The 26,669-nt window shown below is 39.8% G+C and overlaps 1 protein-coding gene across 1 annotated transcript in view; it reads right to left on the reverse strand.

The window, feature by feature from the left end:
- The window catches only part of FCHSD2 (FCH and double SH3 domains 2), a 140,850-nt gene that overhangs the window by 50,709 nt on the left and 63,472 nt on the right, over positions 1-26,669 (reverse strand). The window contains exons 4-8 of the mRNA XM_062578343.1: positions 13,404-13,480; positions 12,199-12,343; positions 8,619-8,752; positions 5,558-5,612; positions 5,010-5,138 (exon numbers count right to left, since the gene is read on the reverse strand). Of these exons, the coding sequence (XP_062434327.1) occupies positions 5,010-5,138; positions 5,558-5,612; positions 8,619-8,752; positions 12,199-12,343; positions 13,404-13,480 (540 nt within the window). The remainder of the gene's footprint in view (positions 1-5,009; positions 5,139-5,557; positions 5,613-8,618; positions 8,753-12,198; positions 12,344-13,403; positions 13,481-26,669) is intronic.

Below are 26,669 nucleotides of genomic sequence, written 5' to 3' on the forward strand. Positions count from 1 at the left end.
AATGTTTTGCTTAAAAGTACAAGCATTAAAAGGGAAACCTTGTGAGAGCAACAGATGCCACATAAATACTGGAACAAAAAAAGAGGGTTTATTAAGATATTTTCCGTTGTGTTAAAGACCTTGGTCCACTGGAATGAACAACCAGCTGACATTTGTGTTCTGTAAAAACCTGTGTTTTGAAACCAACTCCAGTCTTACATCTCCCTTTCTACGAAACTAATCACAGTTTTATTCAAAATGTTAATGCCATCTCATTTCTTAAGTTGCCATTTCCTCAGTTATCAGCGTGTTACGCAGTCGTATTCGGAGGCAGCTCATGAGGGGAACGTGCACAGGAGTCAAGAGTGAAGCAGCAAAGTAAGAAAAGAGCAACTTATAAAAAGACAGGTATCAAAACAGTCCTCAGTTTACTTCGCGCATCACCTTACACTTCCTTCTGACCTTGGTTTGAACTTCCGCAGAAGCCTCAACGTTGGGCGGACGACACAAGCTTGAAAGAGTTTGCAGATTTGCAGACTGCACCTTGGCGATCAGGGGACAGCAACTGCTTGTCAGGAAAACAGCAAAGAGCAAAACACGATGAGACCTTACTCTACTCTCTTTTTTAACCCCAGAGGAAACCGTGTTCTCAGTTGATGGTTACACAGTGGTCCTCCTTCTGGGACCTCAAGACAAGCAGCAAAGAGTGGTAGCAGGTGTTCCCAAATAAAACTTTTCTGTGCTTTTAGCTTTGATTTCCTGGTATAATACTTGGAACGGTCTTTGGTGTTTGAAGCCTAAGTTGGAGGAATAGGGTCAAAAATGGGTTTTACTGCTTTTTTTTTTTTCTCTTTATGGTTTCAGTAAGGTTTTTTTATATTGTCGGGTGTACTCGGAGTGCTCACAGACCCAAACCAGTGCGTTCAACTTGCACCAATATTTATCAGCTTAAAATAAGATCACTCATACTTCCATGCAAGTGTTACTGCTCCAAAATTACACTCTTTTTTAAAAAAAATCTCCTATATAAGATGATTTAATTTACCCACGTAAGATGATTTTACATCCAATATGCAGGACTGCATCATATGATCCTTTCCTTCTGTTTTTGGCTGCTAGAAACTTGTATGATTATATTCAGCTCAAATTAACAAATAATGCAGTTGCTTAAGCACCAGGAGAAGCGGACTGGCGTGACAAGCTGTCTAAACCATGACGAATTTCTAGTAAGAACTCTTGGGGACAGAAAGGAACAAAATGAATATATTTCATATTTACATATAGATATAGGAACATGCCATTGCAACTTGCATATTTCTAAATGAAACAATTTGAAATTGTAATAACTAGATTTTATTTGGGGGGGGAAAGGAAAAATAGATTTGTTTCCTATTTAATACAAAGATATTTTTTAACAGATTCTATTTTAGTTTAGGGAAAAGATGCACGGAAACTAGGATTCTTTCAAAAATGTTGGAAGTATTTCCCACTTTCTTTCCGAAGTTCCCTCTTTTGTTTGCAACGGCTTTTCACAGCTACAAGCACTGCAGCAAGAAACACGTTCCTTTTAACATAAAGTCGTCCCAACTAAAGTAGCATATTCCAAGCTATCTAAAAATACCAGAAGCTGTACGTCACCATCAACTCCCCCAACAAAAATGTTCGTTTGTCACCTGTTTCAGAAATACGGCCACGATGCATAGTTGTAATTCTGCTTGTAAAAACAGCAGCAGCATTTTTGAGCCAGATACAACGAACCAAAGCAACGTTGGCTTGAATCTGTCAGGGAGTAACCTATGATGTTTCCAGCCTGGCAAAAACATGAGCCTTTCCTTGCAATAATTTCATAATTAACTTTATGCCAGTACAAACCAACACCGCTACTGGAAAGGTAATGAACAGAGCGGACGCAACCACTGACGTGCAGAACTTGTCCCGAAAGAGAAGACACTACAGAACTGTGGAAGTCATGGGGGGGTCATGAGAAAGTCGTAAGACGCTGAGTAGCTGCAGGCAGACGGTAACTCCGAAAGCGCTGCAAGACGGATACAATCTGAACAGGCAGTTTTAAGGAGAAACTCGATACGAGTTAGGAATGTGCACAGCCCAGCAGAATTCAAATGGAAGAAGGCGTATGAGTTCAGCTGCAGATAAATGAGGAAATATTTACAGAGAGCAAAGGTGACCAACACTACACGGTACCTAAGGACTTAGTGATATTAAGGTAAAAGGTGCATTTTAAAAACGTTTGACTTAATACATAAATGAGCATGTTTAGTTTAGACACTATAACTGTATTATAGGAGGGATCACACCTTCAGTCAGCCTATTAAAACAGGAACTGTGCTGTCTAGAAAGGGTTTTAATCCCCTTTAAAAGTACCACTGTCCTAGCGATGTTACCTACATGCAGAATTATAATAGTAGTATGTATTAGACAGTCTTCATTTCTTCATACTTCACTCCACTTTCCAGCTCCAGCATTCATTCACTCTTTCATTACTGGTAACAGCTATTCCAAGCTCTCTGCTCTGTAGCCAGTGATTTCACCTCTAACTCGTTACTTTTCACTTTTTAACATAAATTTCATCTGCTGTTTTCTTGCCTGGTCAACCCAAAAATCATCAAGATCTTACTATACTTCTTCGCCATAAGCTTTAAATTTGCTTACATTGAGCAATTTTGTATCACCAAATGATCACCTCACCCTTCAGTCCCTTTTCCAGATCATTTCTGCTAAATCATTACATGAAATAATCATTTTCTCAGTATTTGAAACAGCATGGTTCCCCTGCACATTTCAGAAGAAGAGACCAGCAAAAGAGAAACGAGAATCCTGCTAGCAACATTATAAACCCCAAGTATTTACTTTACTCCTTTATTTTTGCATCTCTTCAGCAGTTACTAATCTATGAAAAAACCCTCATTCTACCTTCAAAAACATGTTTCTTTTACTTAAGAAGAGAGTGAGTGGGAAAGGCTTTTGTAAATTTGAGGCATTAAATCAGGTGGACCACCCTTATCCCCAGGCTTCATCGATTCCTTTAAAGATCTCTCCTTGAGGGACACCTTCCCTCTTCAAAAAGTCACACTGACTGTTCCCATTAAATCCTATCTATACCACCTTCCTCCATCCTTTAAAATGTTTTCAGTAGACGTTTCAATCTGAGACGTTCCTTCCCTTGCCCCTAAGCCTTGCGCTGCTGCAAGCGCCTGTGTGTGTGCGTGCTCCTGGGTATTTTTGCTCATGAACAGTAGTGTAAAACACTAAGTCATAGTTCTTCGAGGAGAAATTATTTGTCGTTAGTCAGTCTAGGAGAACCAACTACTGTAAAGGTCTGATGAAGAGATGCAGGAAAAGAGCCCGGAAAGTTGTCCTCCTCTTCCAAAGTACTTTGGCTCAATGGACGTACTTGCAGTCTAGGTTTTCAGTAAACCGTAGTGCTCTACAGCACAGCATACCTTGTACGGGCAGATTTCCACAAGCAAAGCATCATTCGCATTGAACACAATTTCAAAACAAGTTTGGAAGACAGCTAGACCATCAGTGAACAGGCCAGCAGAGTTAGCAAATGCAATCTGGAGATAGCTACAAAAGAGAGGACCAGCTGAGACAGGGCTTCCTAACTGGACACAGAAACAACCATTCGCTGACAAAAATCAGCTTTAGCAACAGGAGCCAGTGTAACTAAAACATCTATGGACAACTGTACATATGCAGAGGAATGGCACCACCACATAGACCACGCAGTCTGCTACTGTATTTTTCAGTCTTTCAAGAATGGCTCATAGCTTGATGTTTAGTTACAACTTAAATGAAATATTCCCAGGGCATATACAGGTTTCTAACTTCACAATACAGAAATCCAACACCATCCAAAAGACATAAACGTGCGCGGAAGCTCGAAGTTGCCAAGATCCTGCAGACCTCAGTATGTGGACGCCTGCAGGGCTCGGTTCATGATACACACAAAAAGTAGCAGACACGTACAGGAAACTAGAATCACAGGAAACTAGAATCAAGCCCCCTTGAAGGCATGATTGCATACTGCCACAAAGAGCGGTTAGCTTAGCCAAAACATAACGGAATCGCACCCACGAATCCCTCAAAGGCTTGGGTTTGGCTCTCTGATTTTCTAATTGTCGTCTGTTTTCCAGATCAATACATTTTTTTAGTTCCAGTATACATAAGCATTCTGGTAACAGTGTTTTGTTTTAACATGCTACCCTTGGTTCCAGGTGACAGCCTACATACAAATTTTAGCTTACAAAAAGCAATTTTAAATGAAAATTAAAGACGAAGTTGTCGTACTAGATCATATTACTCGGAAAAATCTTGTAGATAGCAAATATAAATAAACTTTGAGTATGTCAGTACATGAATGTAACTATGTAAAGTGTGAATTAGCTTTAAATAGCCGATTTTACAATTTATCTGTAAAAATCTGAGTTACAGACATAGTGCATATTTAAGTAATTCTAGAATTACATTACACACACTGTGAGCAATCATATTTGAATCTTAAGCATGTCATTCCTTATGAGTTCAATTATCTACTGTCAACTGTTGACTCTGCAAGCTGATATGTGTGAGGTAATGATGATTTACTATTCTATAAAATTCATGGAGTTTGGAACCAGCATATTTAATGGTCATGTTTTCATTGGCTATATCATAAATGTTCTGATAAGATAACTAGATATAAAAAAACATCATAGGATATGTTACTGAAGATATAAAATGTCTCCAGCATACTTACGGCTGACAGCAATGGGAAACTACAGGTCTAGTTTTACAAATGTAATTCCTTTCTCTAAGTGAGCTTTTCAGAAAAAAAATGAACCAAAAAAATTGTGACTGCTTAGCCCTGGTGCTCGGTAATTGATACCAAGTATCCTGCCCTCCACCCATTGTAGAATACTGGAAAAGACGATACTGCTCCCAAAGCGACCCAAGATTTTGTATCTTATTAATTCTGCTTTCCAGACTTTCACACTTTCTAATTCCCTTACGTAAATCAGCTTCCTTACCTTCATAATGTTTACTAAGTCTGTTTGATAATAGCGGTCTTGGTGTGCATTAGCAGCTGCTAAAGTGAGAAGGTAATCGTTCCTGGCATGGATAGCCTTTGAATTACACTCAGATCGTCGTGCTTTTAACTGCAACAAGAAATCAAAGTTAAAAGATAGGTACCAAAATTAATGACTAAACACAGATCAATAGCAAATTAACACGCATACACGTATATACTAACACAGTTAACGCTTTAAAGGATTAACAGCTCAACATTGTTGTTGATGCCGCTTTGAAACTGTAAGAGGATTTTTCATTTTTTCCTCTCAGGCAGTTTGTAATTTCACCTGTGGCTTCTTCAAGAACAGTTTTATCTCCCGTTAGAAAAAGCTTCCCTGTAAATTCGGTCAAATGTGATTCCCCACTCTGCCTGCTTCCCTCTCCCTAGAACTATCTACCTCCTAAAACACCACCACCGCTAGATCCCGGACAACTTGTGTCACATGCCTCATGAAACTAGCTTCAAAGTGTGACTACAATCAACATACGTTATTCTTACACTCACCTTTACGCTTGCCTTCTGCAAGCTTATTCTTGACTGAAAAAGACTAAGTTTGGACCTGAAATAAAAACGAACAGAAGAGATGGTCTCTTGCATCTTTTCTACAGAAACACAAGACAAACAGGCCATTACATTTCACTTCTACAAAATTTTAACTTAGATATTTTTTTAGGCCAAAAGTTACATTTGCATGTTTTCAAGAAAAGTTTAAAGGAGCAAGATAGCTACTAGCAAAAAACCTAAGGATGCTGATCTGCATCAGTAGTACCTTCATTACATGTTCTTCAATGTCTTGCGTAGCCTAAACTGATTTTTGAACAAAGTTGAAACGCATCACGAAAGGGATCTCGGGTGGCAGCAGAAACGCAAGTTGTTTTGGTGCTTGACAGATTTCAAGGTAACTCTCCAGACACAAAAGTGCTGCAAATTTGAGCTGCTGGTAATGGATGGATCACCATGGCAAGATCACCAGGAATTCTGTTCCAGAAAGCTAGAGAAGCCCCCTTCTATGCATGTTTTTAAAAGCAGAATTGGCCTCATTTTCACATTTGGATCAACAAAAGAGAAATTAGAGAACTTCTCTAACAGCTATTTGAAAGATGGTGGTTTAAAAAGTATGTAAGGAAACAAAATTAACAAATATTTGAATTCTTTATAATTTGGCAGCTTATAACATAGGGAATAAAAAGCTGTAGCCAGATAGACAACATAAGTAATGATTTTATTCCAATTTTATCAGATTCCTTTAAAAAGGAAGTAAGTTTCTTTCCTTGGAGCCATAGAAATTATCTGATGTATGAAAGTATCTGTGATGTATAAAGTATCTGATGAAGTATTAGGTAATGTTTTCCATCCTTTATGTCTAGTCTTTATCAATAGCACGCAAGTACCTGGAATTTTAAACTGAGTAAAACAATCATAAAAAATGTTATCTACTAACACTATAAAACATATTTCGAAAGAAGGATCGTTCCATGGTTCAAGTAACAGATGACATTTTAGAGAGGTTGGATTCTTTTCTTTTACGTAATCTACAGCAACTGATAAGACCTGGCTTTAACAGTATTTGATTACACTGATGTGATAAAACTGCTATACTAAATCTGCTTTTGTCCTCATGTAATATTAACAGTTTGGTATTTCCACTTTGGCTATTTCAGTCCAAAAAATCCTTACTAGTTAGTACCACAGCTGCAGTGGTATTTCTGCAGTAGGCAACATCTTTGAACAGATGCACTTGGGTTTTGGTTTCTTCTTCTTTTTTTTTTTTTTTTTAAGTGCATCTTATTTTATATGGTGAAATGATATGAAGTTTCTCAAAAGACAGGAATAGAAAATAATAAACAGGGATAAAGATACCATGTATATTGTTTTAAGCAGGACTTCTGTCTGAGACATATCCTATATAATAAGCCCAAGTAAAACTAGTGGAAAAAACAAGATGCAGTGAAGAGCAGGTCTTGAAGGCTGCTTGGTTCCAAATCTCAGTGAAAGCCAGAAATTTGCTGGAAACCGCAGTTTGCATGGACACCCTTTGACCCCCCAGGAATTTCAAGGCCCAAATTCCTCTCCTGCTCTCTGGAAGGATTTTTCCTTTCCCTTCTCCTCAGATGCCTTTTAAACAAACAGATAGATAAATAAAAAGGAGGGGGCACAAAATAAGGCTGTATTAACACAAGCTGAAACAGCGATGCCAGTTGAGAAGCTCATTTCCATTTTCGCACAGCAGGACTTAGCTACATCCTAGCAGCACTTCCCGTTTGGAAGAGCTTAAAAGTGGAATCGATACTGGATGTTTTTGCTAAACACAAACAGCTTAATACAGAACGTGTTGCAGGAAGTATCAGTGCAACCATTTCCTAGCACCTTCTTCTGAATTTCAGGCTACATTTCTTCATTGGGTTTATGAATGGAGAAGTCAGAAAGAGGGAGATCTATTTGCAATCAACCACAAATTTGTAAAAAGCTTTCTAATCTCCTTGATTTTGGAGGGGCATACAGTATGTTTAGAATATTCATTGTGTGAAAACTATTTAAACCATGTATGACTTTCACATAAAAATCTCACCACAAATATTTTGGATGTTTTTCAAAAAAAAAAAAAAAAAAAAGAGTAATATGCAAAAGTAGAAAACTGACCTCTAGAACTTGTTTGTATTTTTTCCTAACATAAACACTGTTAATACAGAAGGCAGCAGCACAGTACAAATAGGTCAACCAGATTTATCAGCCTCAAAAGCAAGGATACAGCATGTTTTAAAGTAAACAGCTATGTTAACCTGAACAATACGACAACATGTGTCTGGCCCAAAATTCCCAAACTCAAGTTTTTTTGACTTTCTTCAGGTAGTATAAATAATCTTACTAAAGTCTTTCTCTTCATTCCCCCCCACACCCCGAGATGGTTGCCTTCCAACGATCGAGAAGCTCCTGGGTTTCAAATTAAGGTTAAAAAAATATATTTAAGGAAAAAGGAAAATAACCCAGGAAGATCAGAATAAATAATAATAAAAAAAGGCAAAAGATTGGTAACGAATGGTGAGGCGAATTCCCGTAACTCAGGCAAAATCCCAAACTGAACACACGAGAGCAAAGTTGTTTTCCTGAAAGGAAGGGAATCGCCTCTTTAGGATGTCAGGAAGTGTAAAAACCCAAAGCCTGCAAAATTTGATCTTCAAAAATGGAAATCTATGTCCTGTTCCCCCAGCCCCCATGGTGAGCTGATACCAAAACTGAGATCTGTAAAGAGAAAGGAAGTAAGTAGCCTTTTATATCAAAAAGAGTGCCAGGTCACACATTATCCTTTTAAAAGGCTGAATTAAAGCATTTAATTTAATTCCTTTCCTAAAGAAACCATTCCAAATAAATTATAGTTAACTAGCAGGATAAAAGCATGCTTGAAATGCTTACAAAAATGTATATAAACAAAGGAAAAAATTGGCATAAGCTTATTCAGAGCCATTATCCTTCTTCTAAAAGAATATCAAGTGTAAAAACTAATACAAATACAAATCTGCTTTATACGCATGCAATTATTTATACATATGCTATTATAAAAACATACTTGGTCTCAATATCAGCTTTCTCCCGCACCGCTTGAGCCATCTGTTCAGTCTCAAAATATTTCTTTTTGCCCTTAGCTAAATCTTTTACTGTCTCTTGTAATTCAGCTTGGATCCTTGTCAACTGGTCCACACACTGAAAAAAGCATTCAGGAAACAAAGCATTAATTTTTCTTTTCTTTTCTGCATCCAACTAATAGGACTATCATTATTTTACTATTCTTTACGAAATGTTATACAGAGCTATGTGTTCTCCTAGTGACTCCAGGTCAATTATAAACCCATTTTCTTTCTTTCAATTGCTCTTTAACTAGTCAAATTCAATGAACAACTGACAAACTAAACATAAAAGTTCTGAAAGCTTTTGATGAGTTGCAATAACTGGAATACAGGAAGAAAAAACCCTGAAGCAATTCATTAGAGGTGATACTGAAATGACTAATCTTTTCTTCTCTAAAATTTAAGACATAAGATAAAATATACTATGCAAAACAAAACAAGACAACAACAAGAACAATCTGTTAAACATTATTTTAAGAGCTCCTTTTTTTCTTTTTTTTTCTAAATTGCATTTTGAGAGCTTTCCAGCAAATAAGATTGTATCAGAAATTAGTGTTGTTCACAAAGAAAATGTAAGGGCTTAAAATGCATAACCATTTCAGAGGTGAAAATAACTCCACCTGTTTGCAGGGATGTGGTAAAGCCAGCACTCCAATATACATTCTACTGTCAGAAAATAGCATTCGAAGGAATAGCAAAAAAGTTATTAAATTGTTCAACAATTTCCCGAACCTTTTATCAACTCCAGTGCCAGAAATGCTTTACGTTAGGGAAGACTTAGCAAAACAAACGTGAATTAACAACATCCAAAATCACACCATCCTTACAAGTGATTTTTACAGATTTTCTTTCTTTTACCCCAACTAGCTTAGGTCCATATAAGAACAAAATTTTAAAGCATTTGTAAGTAATTATATACCTATATTGCAGGTGTTACAGATTGCCCGTGGTCAATCACGGCTCCAAGCACTGTTCAGAGGCAGAGCCTCAAGTTAGGTACAGAGCCAAATGTGCCTTTCTGTCCTTCCAACATCGGCGCCAGGGTCCCACCTCTTTTCACGTTCTTACCACGTATCCTGCTTCTGCAAATCGAGCTGCCACGCACCCACTGCCCTCCGAGCTCTCTTTCTAAGCACCTGACTTTCATTTTTCCCCATTATATTAATTATTAATGCATGCTACCTTTCCATTAGCAGTACTGGAAGGACGATAAAAGAAATAAAATTCATCCAAGCTCAGAACAAAACCGCTCTTTGGTATGCGCAGAGCTCTAAAGCATAGGGCTCGGCCAGACAAGCTCACACGACCTTCGGGGAGGTGATGAAGATGATGGCACAGGCCTGGGCTGCCGCTGCCCAACAGCGAGCTGTCAGCAGCGTGCTCACACGTGTCCTCGAGCAGCTGAGCGAGGGCCAGGCACCGGTTTTCTTAAGAGGTTCGACCACGGTCTGCAGGAGCCACATTTACTCCCCCTGGCCCAGGTGCCACCTCGTGATTCAGCTCTCAGCAAAACATGACCAGGTTGTCTGAAACTATTCCCATTTGGTATTAAAAAGGCTCAGACGAATGAAACGGATGCAAAATTTGTAGATGCTTCCAAGTCAAGAGGCTAAAGGCTTAGGGAAAGGTCTGGAAAATTAAGGTGACATCTCATCAAGAGCAACTTGATACCTGCTGCGATGCCGGAAGAGATACGGCTTCTCATAGAAGCTCCATTTGAGTTGGGCAGCCCAGTCTACGTACAAGTATTTTGTAACCACAGGTATTCTAGCGTAAGTGCAAGTATTTTGCTGACTCTGAATATACATTTCAATATGGTTTTATCTGGATGGGGATCATCATAGTTATTTCTCTGTTTGGAAATCCAAAGGAATGGGTGACAGTTTGCACCGCATAAAAACGTAAATTTGTTGCAGAGGAAAATGAAAGCTATTGAGCGGGTATTTATTCCAAGTTGCAGAAAAAGCATAGGCTCTTAGAACATCCCATACTAGAAGTACTGCACTGATAACTGCAATCATTTGTTCTGCTAATGCAAAAGTGTAAGAGAAAAAGAACCTGCATTATTTCTACTGACTGAAAATGAAAGCCTCTCTCCACTTCCGCTAGTCGTCTATGAATTCTCTAAACCATCAGCATTTGGGGAAGAATAAAACTGGAGATTATTTACCACATAAGGATACTGTAAATTGCTACCGCATCGGCTGGAAAGCATGACAGAAAAATAAAATTCCACAAGACAATAAAAAGCAACAACAAAACTGAAGCTAATTTGCACTCTACAAAAAAAAAATATATATAACACACAGTTCTAGGATCTGAATAACAATTTTTTCCAAAAAATTATTATGCTAACACCTATTTAAAAGTTTGTAGCGGAGCATTTTGCAAAATACTGTTCTAGAACACAAAGCGAGGTAAGTTATGACAAGACATCATCTCTTTTTGGCCAAAATGGTCCTTTCTTGTGTCGTCTACCTTGAATGGAATATTCAGCCTACCGTAAATCAAATACAATAAAGGCGACCCTAACAAATACTTAATCATAATGTCCAGAAGGAACATTTACGACGAGCAATCGTGTTTGAGACGCTTACAAAGCGTGTTCCACCAGCGTTTCTCTTTTTCTCCTTGCTTTCTCTCTAGTTATGTTTTATACAAGCCATATAGTGGGTATTTCAGAAGAGCGTTCTTGAAAACGTCTGAAAACATTCGTGTAGAGTAGGGCTTTTCCGTAAGCCACGGTGATTCTTTAGCCCAGGCGGCATTCTCCTCGCTCCAGGGAAACCCACAGAACACCAACGCAAAATAATTAAAATATGAAAAGTGCTTAGCTTTAAAGAAACAGACATCGCTGCGTTTTCAAAAAGTCTTACTGCTTTACAGAAGCAGATGGAACATCATATTTTGTTTCAAATGCATTCTGGATTAAGAGGAACAGTACAGACTATTTAAAACTACTTTAAAATATACTAACCAATTATACTTTTTAATAAAAGTCAAGCGCGTTTTTTTCCTTTACTGCAGTATTTTCTTTGTTTGGATTAATAGGTCAATTCCAGCAGCTTTTGGAATACTCACCGAATGCCACCGAATAACTTAGGTTCTCCATCCTGAAGATAGCACAAATTGTTCCGATTTAAGATGTGCTTTTCCTTAAAATCAGAGCCTATTCTAACAAAAACTACTTGTAATTTGCACTGCAAAACCAATTCAATCTAATTACCATAGCATGATGTTAGATTTGCAGACAGCACTTTGACCAGCTCTGTATCACATTTTTAAAAATTCAGTTCAATGTAATTTGAATTCCAGATAGCATAGCTCCGATTTTTTTCCCCTCTCCAGCAAGCTGGCTATTTAATTCCATAGCAACACGCACATGGAGAGACTGAAAAGTATATACATACTTTAAAAGTGCCATACTATAATATTTCCAACAATCATTTTTTCTAAATAAAGGCTACAAAAAGTTAAAAAAAAAAAAAAAAAAACAAGCAAGCAAACAAAAACCACAAATACCTTTTTCAATTGCTGTTCCTTAAAGCACCTTACAGTCCTGGCTGGTTCAGAAATTAAGTTTTTGTAGTTCTCACAGATATTCAGCCGAGATTGGGCCACTTGCATTGTACCTTCCAAAAGCGATTTCCAAACTGAGTACATGCTCCTAAATAAAGAAAGAAAAGTTGTGGGAAGAAAGAAATGGAGCCGTGCTTTACTTCCGAAAATGTGCGTTGTTTTAAACAAGCGGAATACATTTTTCAAAAGATTGCTATTAAAAAATAAGATGAAAACCCAGACTTGTTTTTGCTGATCTAAGCAAATATTCACACTTTCACAAAATCTTTGAAGTTTTACAAAAACTAAAAAACTTTCCCCCTCCTCTCCTCGTCTTGCGATTCATTTTTTTGGGAAACGCTTTTGGGGTGAACCCACCGCTCTAAGGGAAGAGACCCAGAGAAGCCGGCAACCAAAACCGAACGCTGAACGGCATCTGATCACGGATTGCGGATCTGCTCGTGGATTTCCCGACGCCGGATGTGCTGCAATCCGGCGAACGGGCTGCTCAGAGCCGCAGCTGCCCGGAGGCTCCGCGTCGCGCGCAGCAGCCCGACGTCGGCTCCAGCCGGGCAGCGACGGGCAGCGAAGGCCTCCGGAGCTTTGCAGGGCTCAGCGAAGCGGCAGCCCACGCTGTTTGTGGACACCCCGTCTGTTCTCACGTCGGGACCCACCTTTCTCGTTAGCGAAGCTAAGTTTTGCACACAGTTGTGTCTTGCCGTGCCTCAGTGAGCTGCGACCTTAATTAAGATCAGCCTCCTAAAAAGAAACTTGCCTTTTTTTTTTTTTTTTTTTTTTTTTTGTCTTTTCCTATGAAGAAATCCCTATGGTTATTAATCTAACCTTAAAGCTATTTAAAAACATATTCATATACCAGTTCCCTAAATATTAATACTCACAGAGAAGGCACAATTAAGCTTTTTTTTTTTCCTGTTTTGCCATTTTTCCCCATCTTCCTAAATTATTCAAGTAATAATACACTACTTAAGCCTGTCTCAAAAATTTAGAAGGAAACAAAGCTTCACTTTTAACTGACAACACTCATGCAACGAAGACAAAAAAATCATTTTAACAACAGGAGAGAGCTGCTCCATTGCTAAGCAGAAAAAGAAGTATACAAATTCAAAATATAAGGACAACTATTTCAAGATATCCAACTGTTAAATTACCTATAATCACTTCGCTCATCAGCTTTTATTCCAAGCCAGTCCTTCTTCAAGTATTGACTAGCCAGCTTCTGAATGCTCTATTAAAAGGAAGAGAAAAAAAAGTTAAAAACAAGAGGTACCTAAAAAAGCATTTTTGCTATTTTATCAGACAAATGATAATCTGACATATAAAGAAGTAATCAAACACAGTTTTAAGGAACTACTGTAATAAAGGACCGCTACTTCTACCTTTTTTTTTTTTTTTTTTTTTTTAATATTTACGTTACTTAATTTTTTGTTGAGTCGCCTTAACGAGTTCCACGTTCGTATTTTTTCACAGGCACCCTAGGTGAAGGCCACAACCGCACACCCCAGTGCCGAGCGCGTTTCTCCGCATGAACAACCCCAGCGAAACCAAACATGCAGAGGACGTTTCTACGCAGCGCGGGGCCACGGGACATCTTGCTTACGAACCGAATGCCATCAGAACCAAAAAAAAAATGGTATATGGTTCCTTAGCCCTTGCAGACAAGCTATGCCTAGAAGTTAAAGGTGCCTAAAGTTACAACAGGGATATAAAAAGGCAATTTTGCACTCAGCAGCGGTATCGGCGACGCGAGCGAACTGACCATAAAAGACGCGGGATTATATGTGCTTGGCCGTTTATTCCCAAAACCGAACAACCAAACCACAGAGAGCAGCAAAACGCCGAATAGAGGGCTCCAGCCGTACGCTGCGACGTTAGCTCATTTATTTATTTGTTTTTCCTTGGCAGAATTGTTAAACCACCATCACCACCAACAAAAATCGCTATACGCATTTCACAGAAAACTGCTGAAGGCAAAAGTATTGTGTTTAATTAGACCGGGACAGTAGATTTGCATTCTTCAGGCTGAATGTAACTTTTTTTTTTCCTTTGTGTAAGATCCTTTTGGTCCCTTGCTCAATGACACTTTTTGTTTCGCTCTGCCGAGACAAAGCAGACCACTGTGCGGCTCAAGCTGGGAAATCAAACTGGTTGCTTAACCTTTGGCGCGCTCGCTCCCGGCTCCACGCTGCCCGCATCCCCCACGGCCTTCGCAACGTAAACGCTATTAAAACACTGCTACGTAAACCCTCATCCAAAGGTGAGTGAAATGCACAAAAATGTCTTTTCTCTCTCAATTCCAGTGAGCTTTTGTACAAATAAATGTGCAGCCGCTGTTTAAAATAACGTTCCCGAGAAGCAACGCTAAAGCGCTCGGATGTCGGCAACCCTGTTCATCGCAATTCCCCCCTTTTAATTATATAGTTTCCTAAGGTAGTATAGCATTAAATTGGAAAATTTAAAATTTAAATTAAAAGTTTGGTTACTTATCTGGAATGGTAACAACTAAAATGAATCAATGCACACTCGCATACAAATTTCCAGCTTCTCTTTGATGTCCCTTATCGCTTGCTATACTTTACCTAAGGATCTATTTACTGGTCTTTCCAGAGACCTCCGGCATAATAAGGCTGGTTGTGACAGATACTGGGGGAAGACAAAAAGGGAATACTCTGAGAATATTTGCTGTACCACTAACGGAAAATAAATACTTACAGACACAGAAGGAAAGCGAAAGACGTCCCATATTCAAAGGCTATCGATAGAAAAGTACGCGGCTTTTCAGGCGACGGGCATTAACAGTGATTTTCCGAGTGTTCTCAAGATCTTCCTTTACAAGAATTGAAAGACGCTGATGACACCCAGGCTCTCTAACACCCACTATCGGCGGCAGAAAGCATGTTAGATGCTATCTAATGTTACACTGAATTTTGGAAAGTACCTATCAACAGGACAAACCGAGCACCCTTCTTGAGTATTAGGACCTCACCTCGCTCCCAAGCTGCTTTTAACATCTTGCATCATTTCAATCGTTTCTTCTTGGAACAGAAGCCACCAGCTTTTTATTTATTTATCTTACAAATAAATCTACCGCCTGCTATTAATGTTTGAAGAAAGAAGTCCTTGAACGGAGGATAAGGAGAGAGAAGGACTGTCCTCTGAGCTATCTCCAACATCCAGGGATCCAAGTACCTCCGACACCGAAGAAAACGTAGCAAATAATGCCTCCAAGTGGGAAAGCAGGAACGAATGGGAGAAGCAGCCCAGACAGCTCGCAGGGCCTTAGGCAACACATTAAATCAGAGGCCTGGCAGACACGGAGGACATATGGGCAGCAGATGCCGTGACAAGTCCGCGATGGCCACGTTTCCTTCACCGTTGGTGGGATCTGTGTTCCTGACATGACCAGCAATGGAGAGGGCGAGGATGAGAAGAAGTCAAGCAACAGAAAAGGGCAAAATTCTTACCTGAAGCCAAGTCCAACTTAACAAGCTGATGCTCTGTACGTTTAATATCCATTTGCTACTACGTGATGCTAATACATCTTTTTTTTTTTCTCTCGTTTGGCACTGACCACTGACAAGTGAAAGAAAATAACGCTTTTTCTCCACCCATGTAAGTACGGTGGTTTGCTTGACTGGTCCTCGAGGTCACTGCCTGGGCAGTATGTGCAGCGCCAGTGGCTTTCTGGCAACATTTTGCTAACTAGGTACTCTTCTCGTAGTCAGATATTCCAAGAGGGAGACACTTCTACATCTCTTTCTTTCCCTGACCTCTCTGGAAGCAGTAAAATTACTCCCAGACTCCACAGCAGTCTGAGAGATGGCTGTACTGTTCAACACCTTCAAATAGAAACTCTCCAAGAATAGCAACAGAAGTAATACTTTGATTATTTATCAATTTTTGCTATCAGAGTTGTCCATCGTTTATGCATGAGAGGAGTTTGGAGATGAGTTCTGGTTTTGAGGTCTTTTTTCACAAAAGATAACTGTTCCGTAATATTGGACCATTTGTTTGACAGGAATTTAACTCAACGATTGTTTAGAGTTGTAGGCAAGATGGGAAACGGTATTCTCTTCCTGTTGGCTCTTCCAAAATAAAATGGAGAATTGCATTAAGTCATTTTCTAACGTTGGAAAAGTTTGACTAACGTCAGAAGATTTTTAAAATTTCGTTTTTGCTTCCATGAGAGCGAGACTGGCCGAGAACGAAGAGAAACTGCCGCACAGAAAGAGTCCTCCAAAGAAGAAGCACACAGCTGAGCCACGGGAGATTCTGACATTTGGAAAATTGTCCCTGTCGTAAAAGTTCGAAAAATTAGGTCCAGCGCCTTCAAGGCATTCTGGGTGCTTGGGTTAAGCCACCTTTCCTGACGCTTGCACTTCTTTTCTCAAGCTAGTGTGATTTCAACTAATTTTACAAGTTCAAAGACTCTCACTTACTGAAATAGAGAGATACCTATTGCCAAAAATTTCATAGACAGTTTTATTAATTACATGTATGTCTTTTTCTTTTTACGAGTTGGAGTAGTGCCTTTAAATGTATTTTACACTGCTGGCAATCTCTTCAAAACATTTGGACGTGCATTTGGACGTGCGAGGGGGGAAATCTCAGTGCAGCACAGGCCGGATGGCAAGAAGAGCTCTTGAGAGCAGGAGAACGATTTAGCTAGCAAAGCCTCAGCGCTGAATTTCAAGCAAGATATTAAGCAGCTCCCAGCGATTCTTTAAAAGTCGCATTGTATTTGCTAGAGCTGTGTTCAGTAAAACCTTCCAGGTTTGAACGAGAAGGAATTGGCTCCAAAATTCGGTGATTCCAGTGCAAGATACAACTGGGGCCAATTTACATTACAAGCTGAAGACAAAAACCTGGACAGATGCAATTATTTTGCTCTGAGTTTACACAGGGCCTTAGGCAACGAGACCATGACTGAGGCTCTACGGCAGCACAAATAAAACCGAAAACAAAGCACCTCGCGGGCAGCAGATGGGCTTTTGCTGTACGGCCCAATACCTCCCCAAAAGTGGGCACCAAAGCTACGCCTGGGCTCTTCCTATGCCTGACCTGGAAAGACAGTTCAGCAGTTGATAAAGCAGTTTGTCTCTCTCGTGCAAAAATTACAAAACTCTTCTTCATAAACACTACGAAAGACTAATCAACCAAGGTAAAGCTGCATCTCCGAATAATCTTGCTTCTCCTTCCGGTTTGCACGTGCAGGTATTGCTCCCTATCGCGCTCGGGAAATACGGAGCCACCTGCACAGCTCATTTAATCCGTGGTTTTTGTTCCCAAGTTGGCCAGAGCTGGCTTAAGGACAAGCCCTAAGAAACCTCATTCATTTTACTGAATTTGCTAGCTCCTCTTTTAGCACCGTTTCCCAAATGCTTTTCACCACCCGTTGGTAGTTTTATCCCGACCACACTTCCCTAGCGTGCGTTTCGGAGCACGCATCAGAAACTTGCCTGAAGTCAACACACCTAGCACCTTCGCTATCCGCAGACAAAATCAGATTCAACTACTTAATCTCAACATCCTTTAACTTACTATATTCCCAACCTTGTGTCAGGCCAAGACGAAGAGAACCCGATGTAGAGATTAATAAAAGCCAAACTCCCCGCAATGCTTTGGTTCATTTAGCAAATAATAAATGTTGGAAGTTTCTTTATTTGCATGCTTAGATTATTTCAATGAATTTTAAGTGATCAAACCATATTCTGCTAGGCTTTGAACTGTTTACTTCCTCTCCAAACTGCCTTCAATTCCCAAATTCTGGGCGCACATGGGAAAAATACCAAAAAATAAAACCAAAAAAAAAAAAAAAACCCTAAATCAATTGATTTTAGTCAGTGAGAACAACTTCACAATGTGACACAGGATATGCAGCCAAATTGCCTGTGACTCTAAGTTGCAAACTAGAATAAAACCAGTTAAAATGACTAACTTTAGTATTCATTTGTATGGATTATTTGTCCTTTCCTAAACCACGTATTTTAAATCACTAGACCAGAGATGCGTTTCCATTCAGAACCATTTCAGGTTATTTTTAAGCTCTGCTCAATCACTTCTGAGAGCTGTCTAGGCTGATGCAAAACTTTCTCGCTGCGCGGTCCAGCAAGTGCTTCGCCATGTGATGTGTCTTCTGTGTGACGTTTCCTCTTCTGCTTCTAAAAAGATGGAGCTTTCTTGAGCAAATCTCCATTCCTAGTAGATAAACTGAAGTCCTGTAAGTACTACTGAAGAGCGTACCATTGCTTTACAGAGTTTTTTAAAAGGTAGATCTCCATTCCTCTGTACTGCACCAAACTATAAGGTTGTTGGCCACGTTCGGTTTACAACTTTAGGCAATTTTAGTAATATTGAACCTTGACAGAAGGACGCAGACTCTGAACGAACATTCAGCGTAGGGCACAATCGATAGGTTTTATTAGATGAACGTGTTTTCACGTGTCGGACAATTCTGGGTGCCTCGCTGTGATAGAAAGCATGGCAGAACCTCACATCTGTAGATACATGATATTTTATCTCCCCACGTCAGAACCTGTGCCTCAGAGGTAACAAGCTGCAGTAGCAAAATTCACTAACGACAGATGTGCAGTTTCTTCCCCAAGCCCCCTTCTAAACACCAGTGTTTGGGGAGGAACGTGCTCCGGCGACAGCAGAGAAGCACCCCCAGCACTGCTGCTGCTCACCGTCAGCCACGATGGACTCCCGCACGCCCGGTTTTTCACACGAACCGTGCTGCGGCTCCAAAGCAGCAAGTCCTTTCGACTGCTTCCCCTGCTCTTTAGGAATGGGAGAAACGGGAGACATCCGTATCACATCCTCATCATCACTTCTGGCCAGTTTCTGGGATACAAACCGAAAGCACTACGAGGTGCTACTTCAGATGCTTGAACTAATGCCGCTGTGGAGTAGAGATACTTTATTTTCCTGCACAACCTTCTGTTTTAACAGTTGAGAAACATCACTCACAACACGTACAAAGTGGGCTCTACAGACTCTCGAAACACTGATCCCTCCCTCCTAAGCGGGCGCTTCACGGTGCTGGAGAGAAAGAAGGGTGGGAATCATGATCCAGTGCTGCGGTAGAGAGCAAAGCACCAATTACGACTCCCAGAAGCAACAGCCTCTTAAAAATTCCCACCCTCCCCATACTCGTCTCTAAACGTGCGGCTTTACTGAGGGATTACTGAGACATCTCAACCTGGCACCTCCCAGTTTTGCAGTGCGTGAGGGGATTTAGTTTGCTTTTTGCAGTAATTCACATCTTGGGTGGCTGATGAAGTACGGCAGCAACTTCATCTTCTGTAACATTTTTGTCCAGATAATAACGTGGCAGTTGCTCCTTTAAAAACCAGAAAATCAGGATGGGATCTTGGAGGTAGGCACTGAACTAAGGCAGGAGAAAAAGGGGAAAGGTGCATTAACTAGCTAGCTTGTCTGATGGAAGAATTTCAGGGAAAAACCTTAAGACTTTTTCTTGAAAGAACGATAGCAGTATTGAACTGCATCAGTGCAGAGTTGCATTGCATGGAAGTTTAACACCGCCACTAGAATGAATTTCCAACAAGTCATTTGTTAAAGGAAGTAGCAAAATGGTTAAAATACCTTGGTACGCTCGCAGATATAACAGCCCATTCACAGAGCTTTCCTCCTCTGAAAAATTTAAATCTGTCATGGTCAACTCTGCTTGTCATTATTTTCCTTCTAAAATAAAGGAAATGCTTTCTTCCAAAAAGAAAAGAAGTTATTTACAATCTAACCCAGCCTTTCTTGGAGGAGACTGGTCGACCAATGTTGCCAAATAACCTTGGTGATATTTGGTTTGTAAAGGAGCCTAAAAATCAAAACTTTGGCTTTCAAAACAGTGCTGGCTTTTTTATTGCAGAGAAGTGGTTGAAAACAAGATAAATACAGTTTGTGAGTGTGAAAGAGTTCAAAATCTGGATTTTTAAGTGACTTAATGGTTAAGTCAAATCACAGCTATTTCCTAGGAGATGAAAGGAAGCTCAACTCACTCTGCTGCAAAGAAAATTAAGCAAAATAAAAGAACTGTTCAATAGTAAAATTACTAAGACAGCAGAGGAGACACTAACACCATAATCAATAAGCAATATAACATTACCGAAAGCATCTGTTTTCCCAACTGATAAGATAAAAAAATGTATAAAGATGCAAAAGGAAAGTGGAAATCAAAAAGGCAAGAAAATTATGAAAATATGATAGTAAAACTACATACAGGACTATTTGTCCACAAAAGCAGATTAAATAAGAAAAAAAGATTCATTATCACCATTTGCAGAGACTGCAACAGAGGATTTTAAGAAAACTGTTTGCAAATATGTACAACATCAAGAGTAATAACTAATTGAGGAAGTGCAGTTATGGAAAATTCCACAGTCAATTTTTACTTCTATTTCTTGATCACAAGGTTATAAAACACATGCAGCTGCATTTCAATGTGATGAAACGGAGTGTCACGAAAGAATTAAATGGAAAATTCAAATCAAAACTGGCTCTAAAAGCCTGCAAATGCAGTATCACAGAACGACTAAAATATTCTAAAAAGAAAAAAAAACCTGCAGTCGCTGTTTAAGACTATTAATGAAATGCAAAATTATGAACTGTGTTTAAGAATTTAAAGAAAATAGATGAACACAGAACGAGAATATAATTAAGAATCATAGTTTATGAGACTCCGGGTGGGAGACAGAGATGGTGATACTATCTGTTAAAATTAAACATTTCTCTTATCAAATACAGCTGAAATGCACCAAAGATTCAGAAGCCTCAAATCAAAGAAACTGAAAGAAACGTGCAGCAATATGCAACAAACCGATAGACTTATTAAAAAAAACCCAGAGATTAACATATAAAAGAATTGCGGACAGAAGTCCAGCACAATGCTGCCTATTAGCGTAGCCAAAACGCATTAAGAATTGTCTCTGCAAGTGCTTTTAATTCAGTAACTACATTTGAGATAATTTAATATTGCTGGACAGCTAGGAAACAGTCCAGTGCAACAAGAAGTTTCAGACGCATGTAATGGGGTAAAGCATAAACTGAGAGTAAAACTGAGAGTATTTATTAAGCTCCCCAGGAGGGATTTAAAAAAAATTTAGGTAACTTCAAAGAAGATCCCAGAGGTATTTCTATAAATTGAGGAGAGTTTAACTACGTCAAGTGGAGTCACCGGCTTTAATCAAGAGCAACAGCAGCAGCTGAGCCATCGGGCTCCTCCTCTCCTGGATCTGCAAGTTTATTGCTTTTTCTGCGAAACGAGTGAATAATGGTAACGTATACAGACAAATACCTGCCAATATATACCAGTTCCGTGCCAAAGTTCCTATTTGCCCCCAAGGCGAGTCCCGCTCGTCACAGATCACACTGCGACGCCCTGCAGTACACGAGGTGCTTCGGCAAAAAGTTAAGAGCTCGTCGGAATAAATAAATTGGAGTTGGCTATTTATTACTCGGAATGCAAGCATATAGACTGCCAGCTCTTACCCTAACTCAAATTCAAAAACTTCAAAAGTTTAAGGTAATGACCTTACTAAGAAATTCCACGCACGAGCGCTGCGTAACTTTAATGTATTTGTTCCCTTTAAGGTTGCTTTTACCTAGTTTGAAAGCAGTGCAATATCAGAAGAGTTCAAGCTAAAAAGACAGCGCGGAGGAACGGGCTGCGCACTTAGGCTTAAGAATAAGCCATGCACGTGCACACGTCTGTGTGCTTTAAAATACCGCCACTTGTGAGAATTCAATTTGCAAACATTCTGCCTAGGAAATAGGAGTATTTTGAAAAAGCACTGGAATCGCCAAAGGTAAGGAGCGGCAATACAGGCCACTCTTTCCGAATCATTAGAGCTGATCATTGGTGAATCTAAATATTCCTATATAACAAATATTCTTTAAAAGGATCAGTGTTCCCCCTCGCTATAAACACATTGCAGAGCACTAGTTCTGTACAGGAATGCAGTTTACAGATGCTTTACCCCATGCTGTAAAAAAATAAAAATAATTTAAAAAAGGGGGGGGTTGAATTTGTTTTATCCTCTGCAGTGCAGTTACCAGCAATTTCTGGAGCTGTTTAATATTAGTCGGTGTCTGGTGTCTTCACAACTGAGCAGGCTGGCGTTTTCCATTCTGTGGGAACCTCTTAATTAAAGGTTCACATGATTACAAAGCATTTACACAGCCCCATGTTTTATGGAGCGCAACCTCCCCCCCCTCCATTCTGCAACAGCTGGTAAGAAAGCATTAAATTTGCCGTGCTCCACGTATATTTATCGAGCAGTCTATAACAACCTAAGGATTAGTATTCTGAAATTTATCAGTCATTACAGCATCAACGTTAATTTTTACATTTGGTTATTAACTTCAAGGCTTGTTATATCATGACAACATGGAACCTGCAGTTCAGTAATCTTTTATATTCCAATTTTAGAAATCTGTTAGCAATGCTAGTTAAAATGTGCACATTTGTCGTGGTTAAACGCTTGGGGAGGGGGGAAATCTGGCTGAAAACACGGTACCATACCTTTACCACTGGAGACATACCAAAGCCACTAAAGTTTGTTTAAACAAAAGTTAATTCTGAAAATCATTATAATCACTAGTCAGACTTGAAAAATCCCCCGTGGGATTTTTGGCTGTATTTCTTGTCAATTTTTTCAAGTATTTTTCTTAAACGCTAAGCCCAGAAAGGCTACTTTGAGCTCTGCTGAATTACCTCAACAGTATTTCACCTTTTTATATTAAAAAAGGTTTTGCCCAGACAGCCCGTTTCTACAGCTACGCATTTGTTGACCGATGAAGTTTTGGGCTAATGGAGCAAAGCACCTTTCCCTGAAGTACCTCCAAAAACACACACGTCCAAGGATAACAGTTCGCCTACATTCACCTCTTGCAAGTCTAACCAGTGTGACCAGGCCACCACATTCCCTCGACGTACCATCAGATCCAGATGAGCATTAACGATCAGGTTAGACAGCTGACGATGATGAGCATTAACGCAGAGGAGCCTGAACGCAGAGGTTTCCCCAGGAAAGCTGTCCTACTTTTCTACTACAGCTCCTACGATGCTAGACTTCCTTCAGGTTTTCGGAGCATTACACACGTCAGCTTTAGAAAAGACTATCCCGATAAAGCAAGCCACAACGTTATAATGAAATACAGATATCAAATACAGACACTTATCTGCTTCGTATGATAAACTTCAGCGTTACGTTACGAGGCACAGAGCCAACTCTGCTTAATTGAGCAGTCCGATGGCATCATCCGCAGGATGACGGGCTTTCCGCTGAGCCTCAAGCTCTTGTGATGCACACCGAAAGAATTAACTGTACTCCAGGCACTACGACGGGCCGTTCCAGGGGATAAATTTGAAGGTTAGTCTTTTCTGTCTTCTGCCCATTGGGGAATTTTGAAAACTGGCCTGCGAAGAGGGACCTGTAAACTATTTCTCAGTAGTGTCAGTGGAGACGAGGTGTTGTGGTGGTGGACAAGCTCAGAAACAAATCTGGGTCACAGGAATTCTGTCTAAGCGTTTTCGCTGAAGAATCTGTACTCATATAAGGAGATAAAAACTGATGTGATTGTGCCCAGCAGAGAAATACAGAAGAAATCAAAAAAGCTTGGGAAAAAAAATATTTCAAGAGAAACGTAGCCAAGAACAATGAACTTCTGCAGTCTCCGACTGGCCTGCTCGTGACGGCTGATCTGCAAGTTCCTAAAACGATAACTGAGTTCACCTGCCTTTTAAGAACAATCTCATTCTGCTCACCCTGAAATCTCTTCCATAGGCAAGAAATTTTGGAAGATATTGCTGAGAAGAATAAAATGCAAATAGTTTGCATAACTCCAAATTTCAATTTTATTATGAATCCGTCAAGAGCAACAAACCGCTGATTACTTGGCACAACTCAAGTTTTTGCAATATTTTCTTTTCAACACCAACAGAAGTTTCTTTGCTCTTTCAGCTGAGCTGGAATGAAAAATGACATTCTCGAAAATCTTTAACCTGTGGCCTCCAGTTAATGGCTAGACCGCTATCACTAAATTGCTCCATCACATACTTGACATTGCATTTCATAAAATGCCAGATGACAATGGAGCATTTCAACCTCAAATAACCCCAAATTATTATGCCTCCAACTGTCAGTATTCATACAGAGTTGGTCCCAACATTTCCCAACGGCAAATGCAAAACTGATTTTTATTCTTCAGGGATGAATATAAAAAAAATCAAGCCCCAGAAACACAGTTTGCTGCTCCTCTCGTGTTGCTGGGGATAACCAGGACAGCTGTTCTGCACACATCCTGATGCTTCTTGGGGCATCAGCAAGCCCGAGCTCCCTGCCCGGGGAGGAGGGCTTGGCTTATCCCTCACCAAGCACTTTCATGCAATCCCTGCTATCTGCTGCCCTAGGCAATTACCTCCTTTGCCTTCCTTAAAGACACTTGCATATGTTCAACTGAATGAAGGTGTGAAATCACAGGTGAATTTAATTCAATCAGATGATCTGCAACTTGCTGTTTTGTCCCTGGGAGAAGTCGTTGTCTATAATCTCAAGAGACCTGGAAGATGTTGCCATAGGTTTCACAGCTACGATGCGGAAGATCCACAGCTCAACATGCCCAAGATACCAAGCGCTCAGGTGCTGCAGTGGATGGTGTTCGAACCAGTATTTCGCAATGTCCCTTGCTCTCCCAAGGCGGACGGACAGTTAGGACTGGTTTTGGTTTTGGAAGAAGGAATTACAGCAAATCCACTTTAGATCTATGAAAATCATGTCCTACTTACTACGGTATTTTTTTCTCCTCCAGTAGAGAAGCAAAAAGAAGAGATGTCTGTACTACTGATGAAGCTGTAAAAAATTTGCTGTGAAAAGATCACTGGGGAAAAGTACCACGCTAACGCTACTGCAAATAGTTAAACAAAAAGCCTGAGGATGATCATTTACAGCACCGATGCCAATGTTCTCGAGGCCCCTTGCCATACAGAAATTCCCACCTTCCACATTAACTAAGCATGGAAGTTTAATACAATTTGACAATAACATTAGTCAGTGCTCCATCGACCTTTTTCTGTTCCAGAACATCTGCCTTCGCATTTCCTAAAGTTCATTTAAAGTCAGATCACAGTCTTTTGAGAAGAAATCCACATTCCTGAAACTTGGTTTATATTCCAGGGTTTTGCACTGTTTTTTTATTGAACCAATGTGTAGAACATTAAATATTTAAAGCGTGCAAAATTTCAAGTAAGATTTGAGTGACATTAAAACTAGCTTTTCTTGCATCTTAAAGTTATAAAAAACAAAGCTTTTTTATAATGAAATCTTTTTTCACCATGACTGAAGAACAGGCAGTTGCGACTACTGTAGAGATTTTAAGGATTGCATTGATGTTCAAATATCCAGAATAAAAAACCCTCCACGGCCTAGGATACAGAGCTAAGGGAAAAACAGGCTATTTGAAAATATTTTTTTTTCTCCAAAGGTCATCTCTGAAGTTACAAGGTCAGCTAAATCTTGCAAGAGCTGCCAAGAGAATCCAAGTCCAGCTCAGCGTGACTTCATTCATGTAAAAAAAAAGAAAGAAAGAAAAGAAAAGAATTTCCTTCCTGCTCATTTAAGAAAAAGAATTTTGACAGGAAGAACTCAGAAAAAGATTAAAATGTAAAGTTAATCTCTACGCAGCAAATAAACTGGCCAAAGCAGCTAGAAGGAAAGACCCTTGTTGAGATATTTCCAGCACGAGTTTATTCAGTCGCGCTCAGAACCTTTGCAGCTTGGAAGTCCACCCATGGTAAATAAATATACGTCTATATTCATGCATACACACACATGTTCACATGTGCAGGTATTTCACGCAAGGAAATTTGTAGATTGAGCATTATCCCACAAATAGAGCAACCGAGAAAAGCAAGAACATGCCCAGGAAGGGGAAGCGCACCAGCTGGTCTCGGACGCGCTAACGCAACGGGAAAGCGGCCGGCTTTGGCAGCACAGCGCTCGAAAGCCTATGGCAGATTTCCCCTTAACCAGGCATTTTCTTGTTTTTCTTAGCTTGTGTCAGCCCCTTAGGAAACCTTGCGCAGTTTGCTTTAAGCTTTTTCGTACTGAAAATTAAACCCATAAACAACCAGCTCAGAGCTCTTTGCTTTGGATAATTTTGAAACGGGATGAGTAGGGAAAAAGTCCAAAGGGAAATCCCTACAATCTTTTAAGGTTGTTTTGTTGTTTGCTTCTTTGGGGGGTTTTCTTTTTCTTTTTTTTTTTCTTTTTTGGCTTTCTAAATGGGTCCTGAGCCTAATTCTCCTTGTGTAGATGCATTTAGCGTTCTTCTAGCACTAGCTTCAAAAACTCAGATATGGCAGATTCGTAAATCTCCTTGCAAATCAGGAAAAAGAACTCGCT

Source organism: Rhea pennata, chromosome 1, assembly GCF_028389875.1.
Source record: "Rhea pennata isolate bPtePen1 chromosome 1, bPtePen1.pri, whole genome shotgun sequence".
NCBI classification, from domain to species: domain Eukaryota; kingdom Metazoa; phylum Chordata; class Aves; order Rheiformes; family Rheidae; genus Rhea; species Rhea pennata.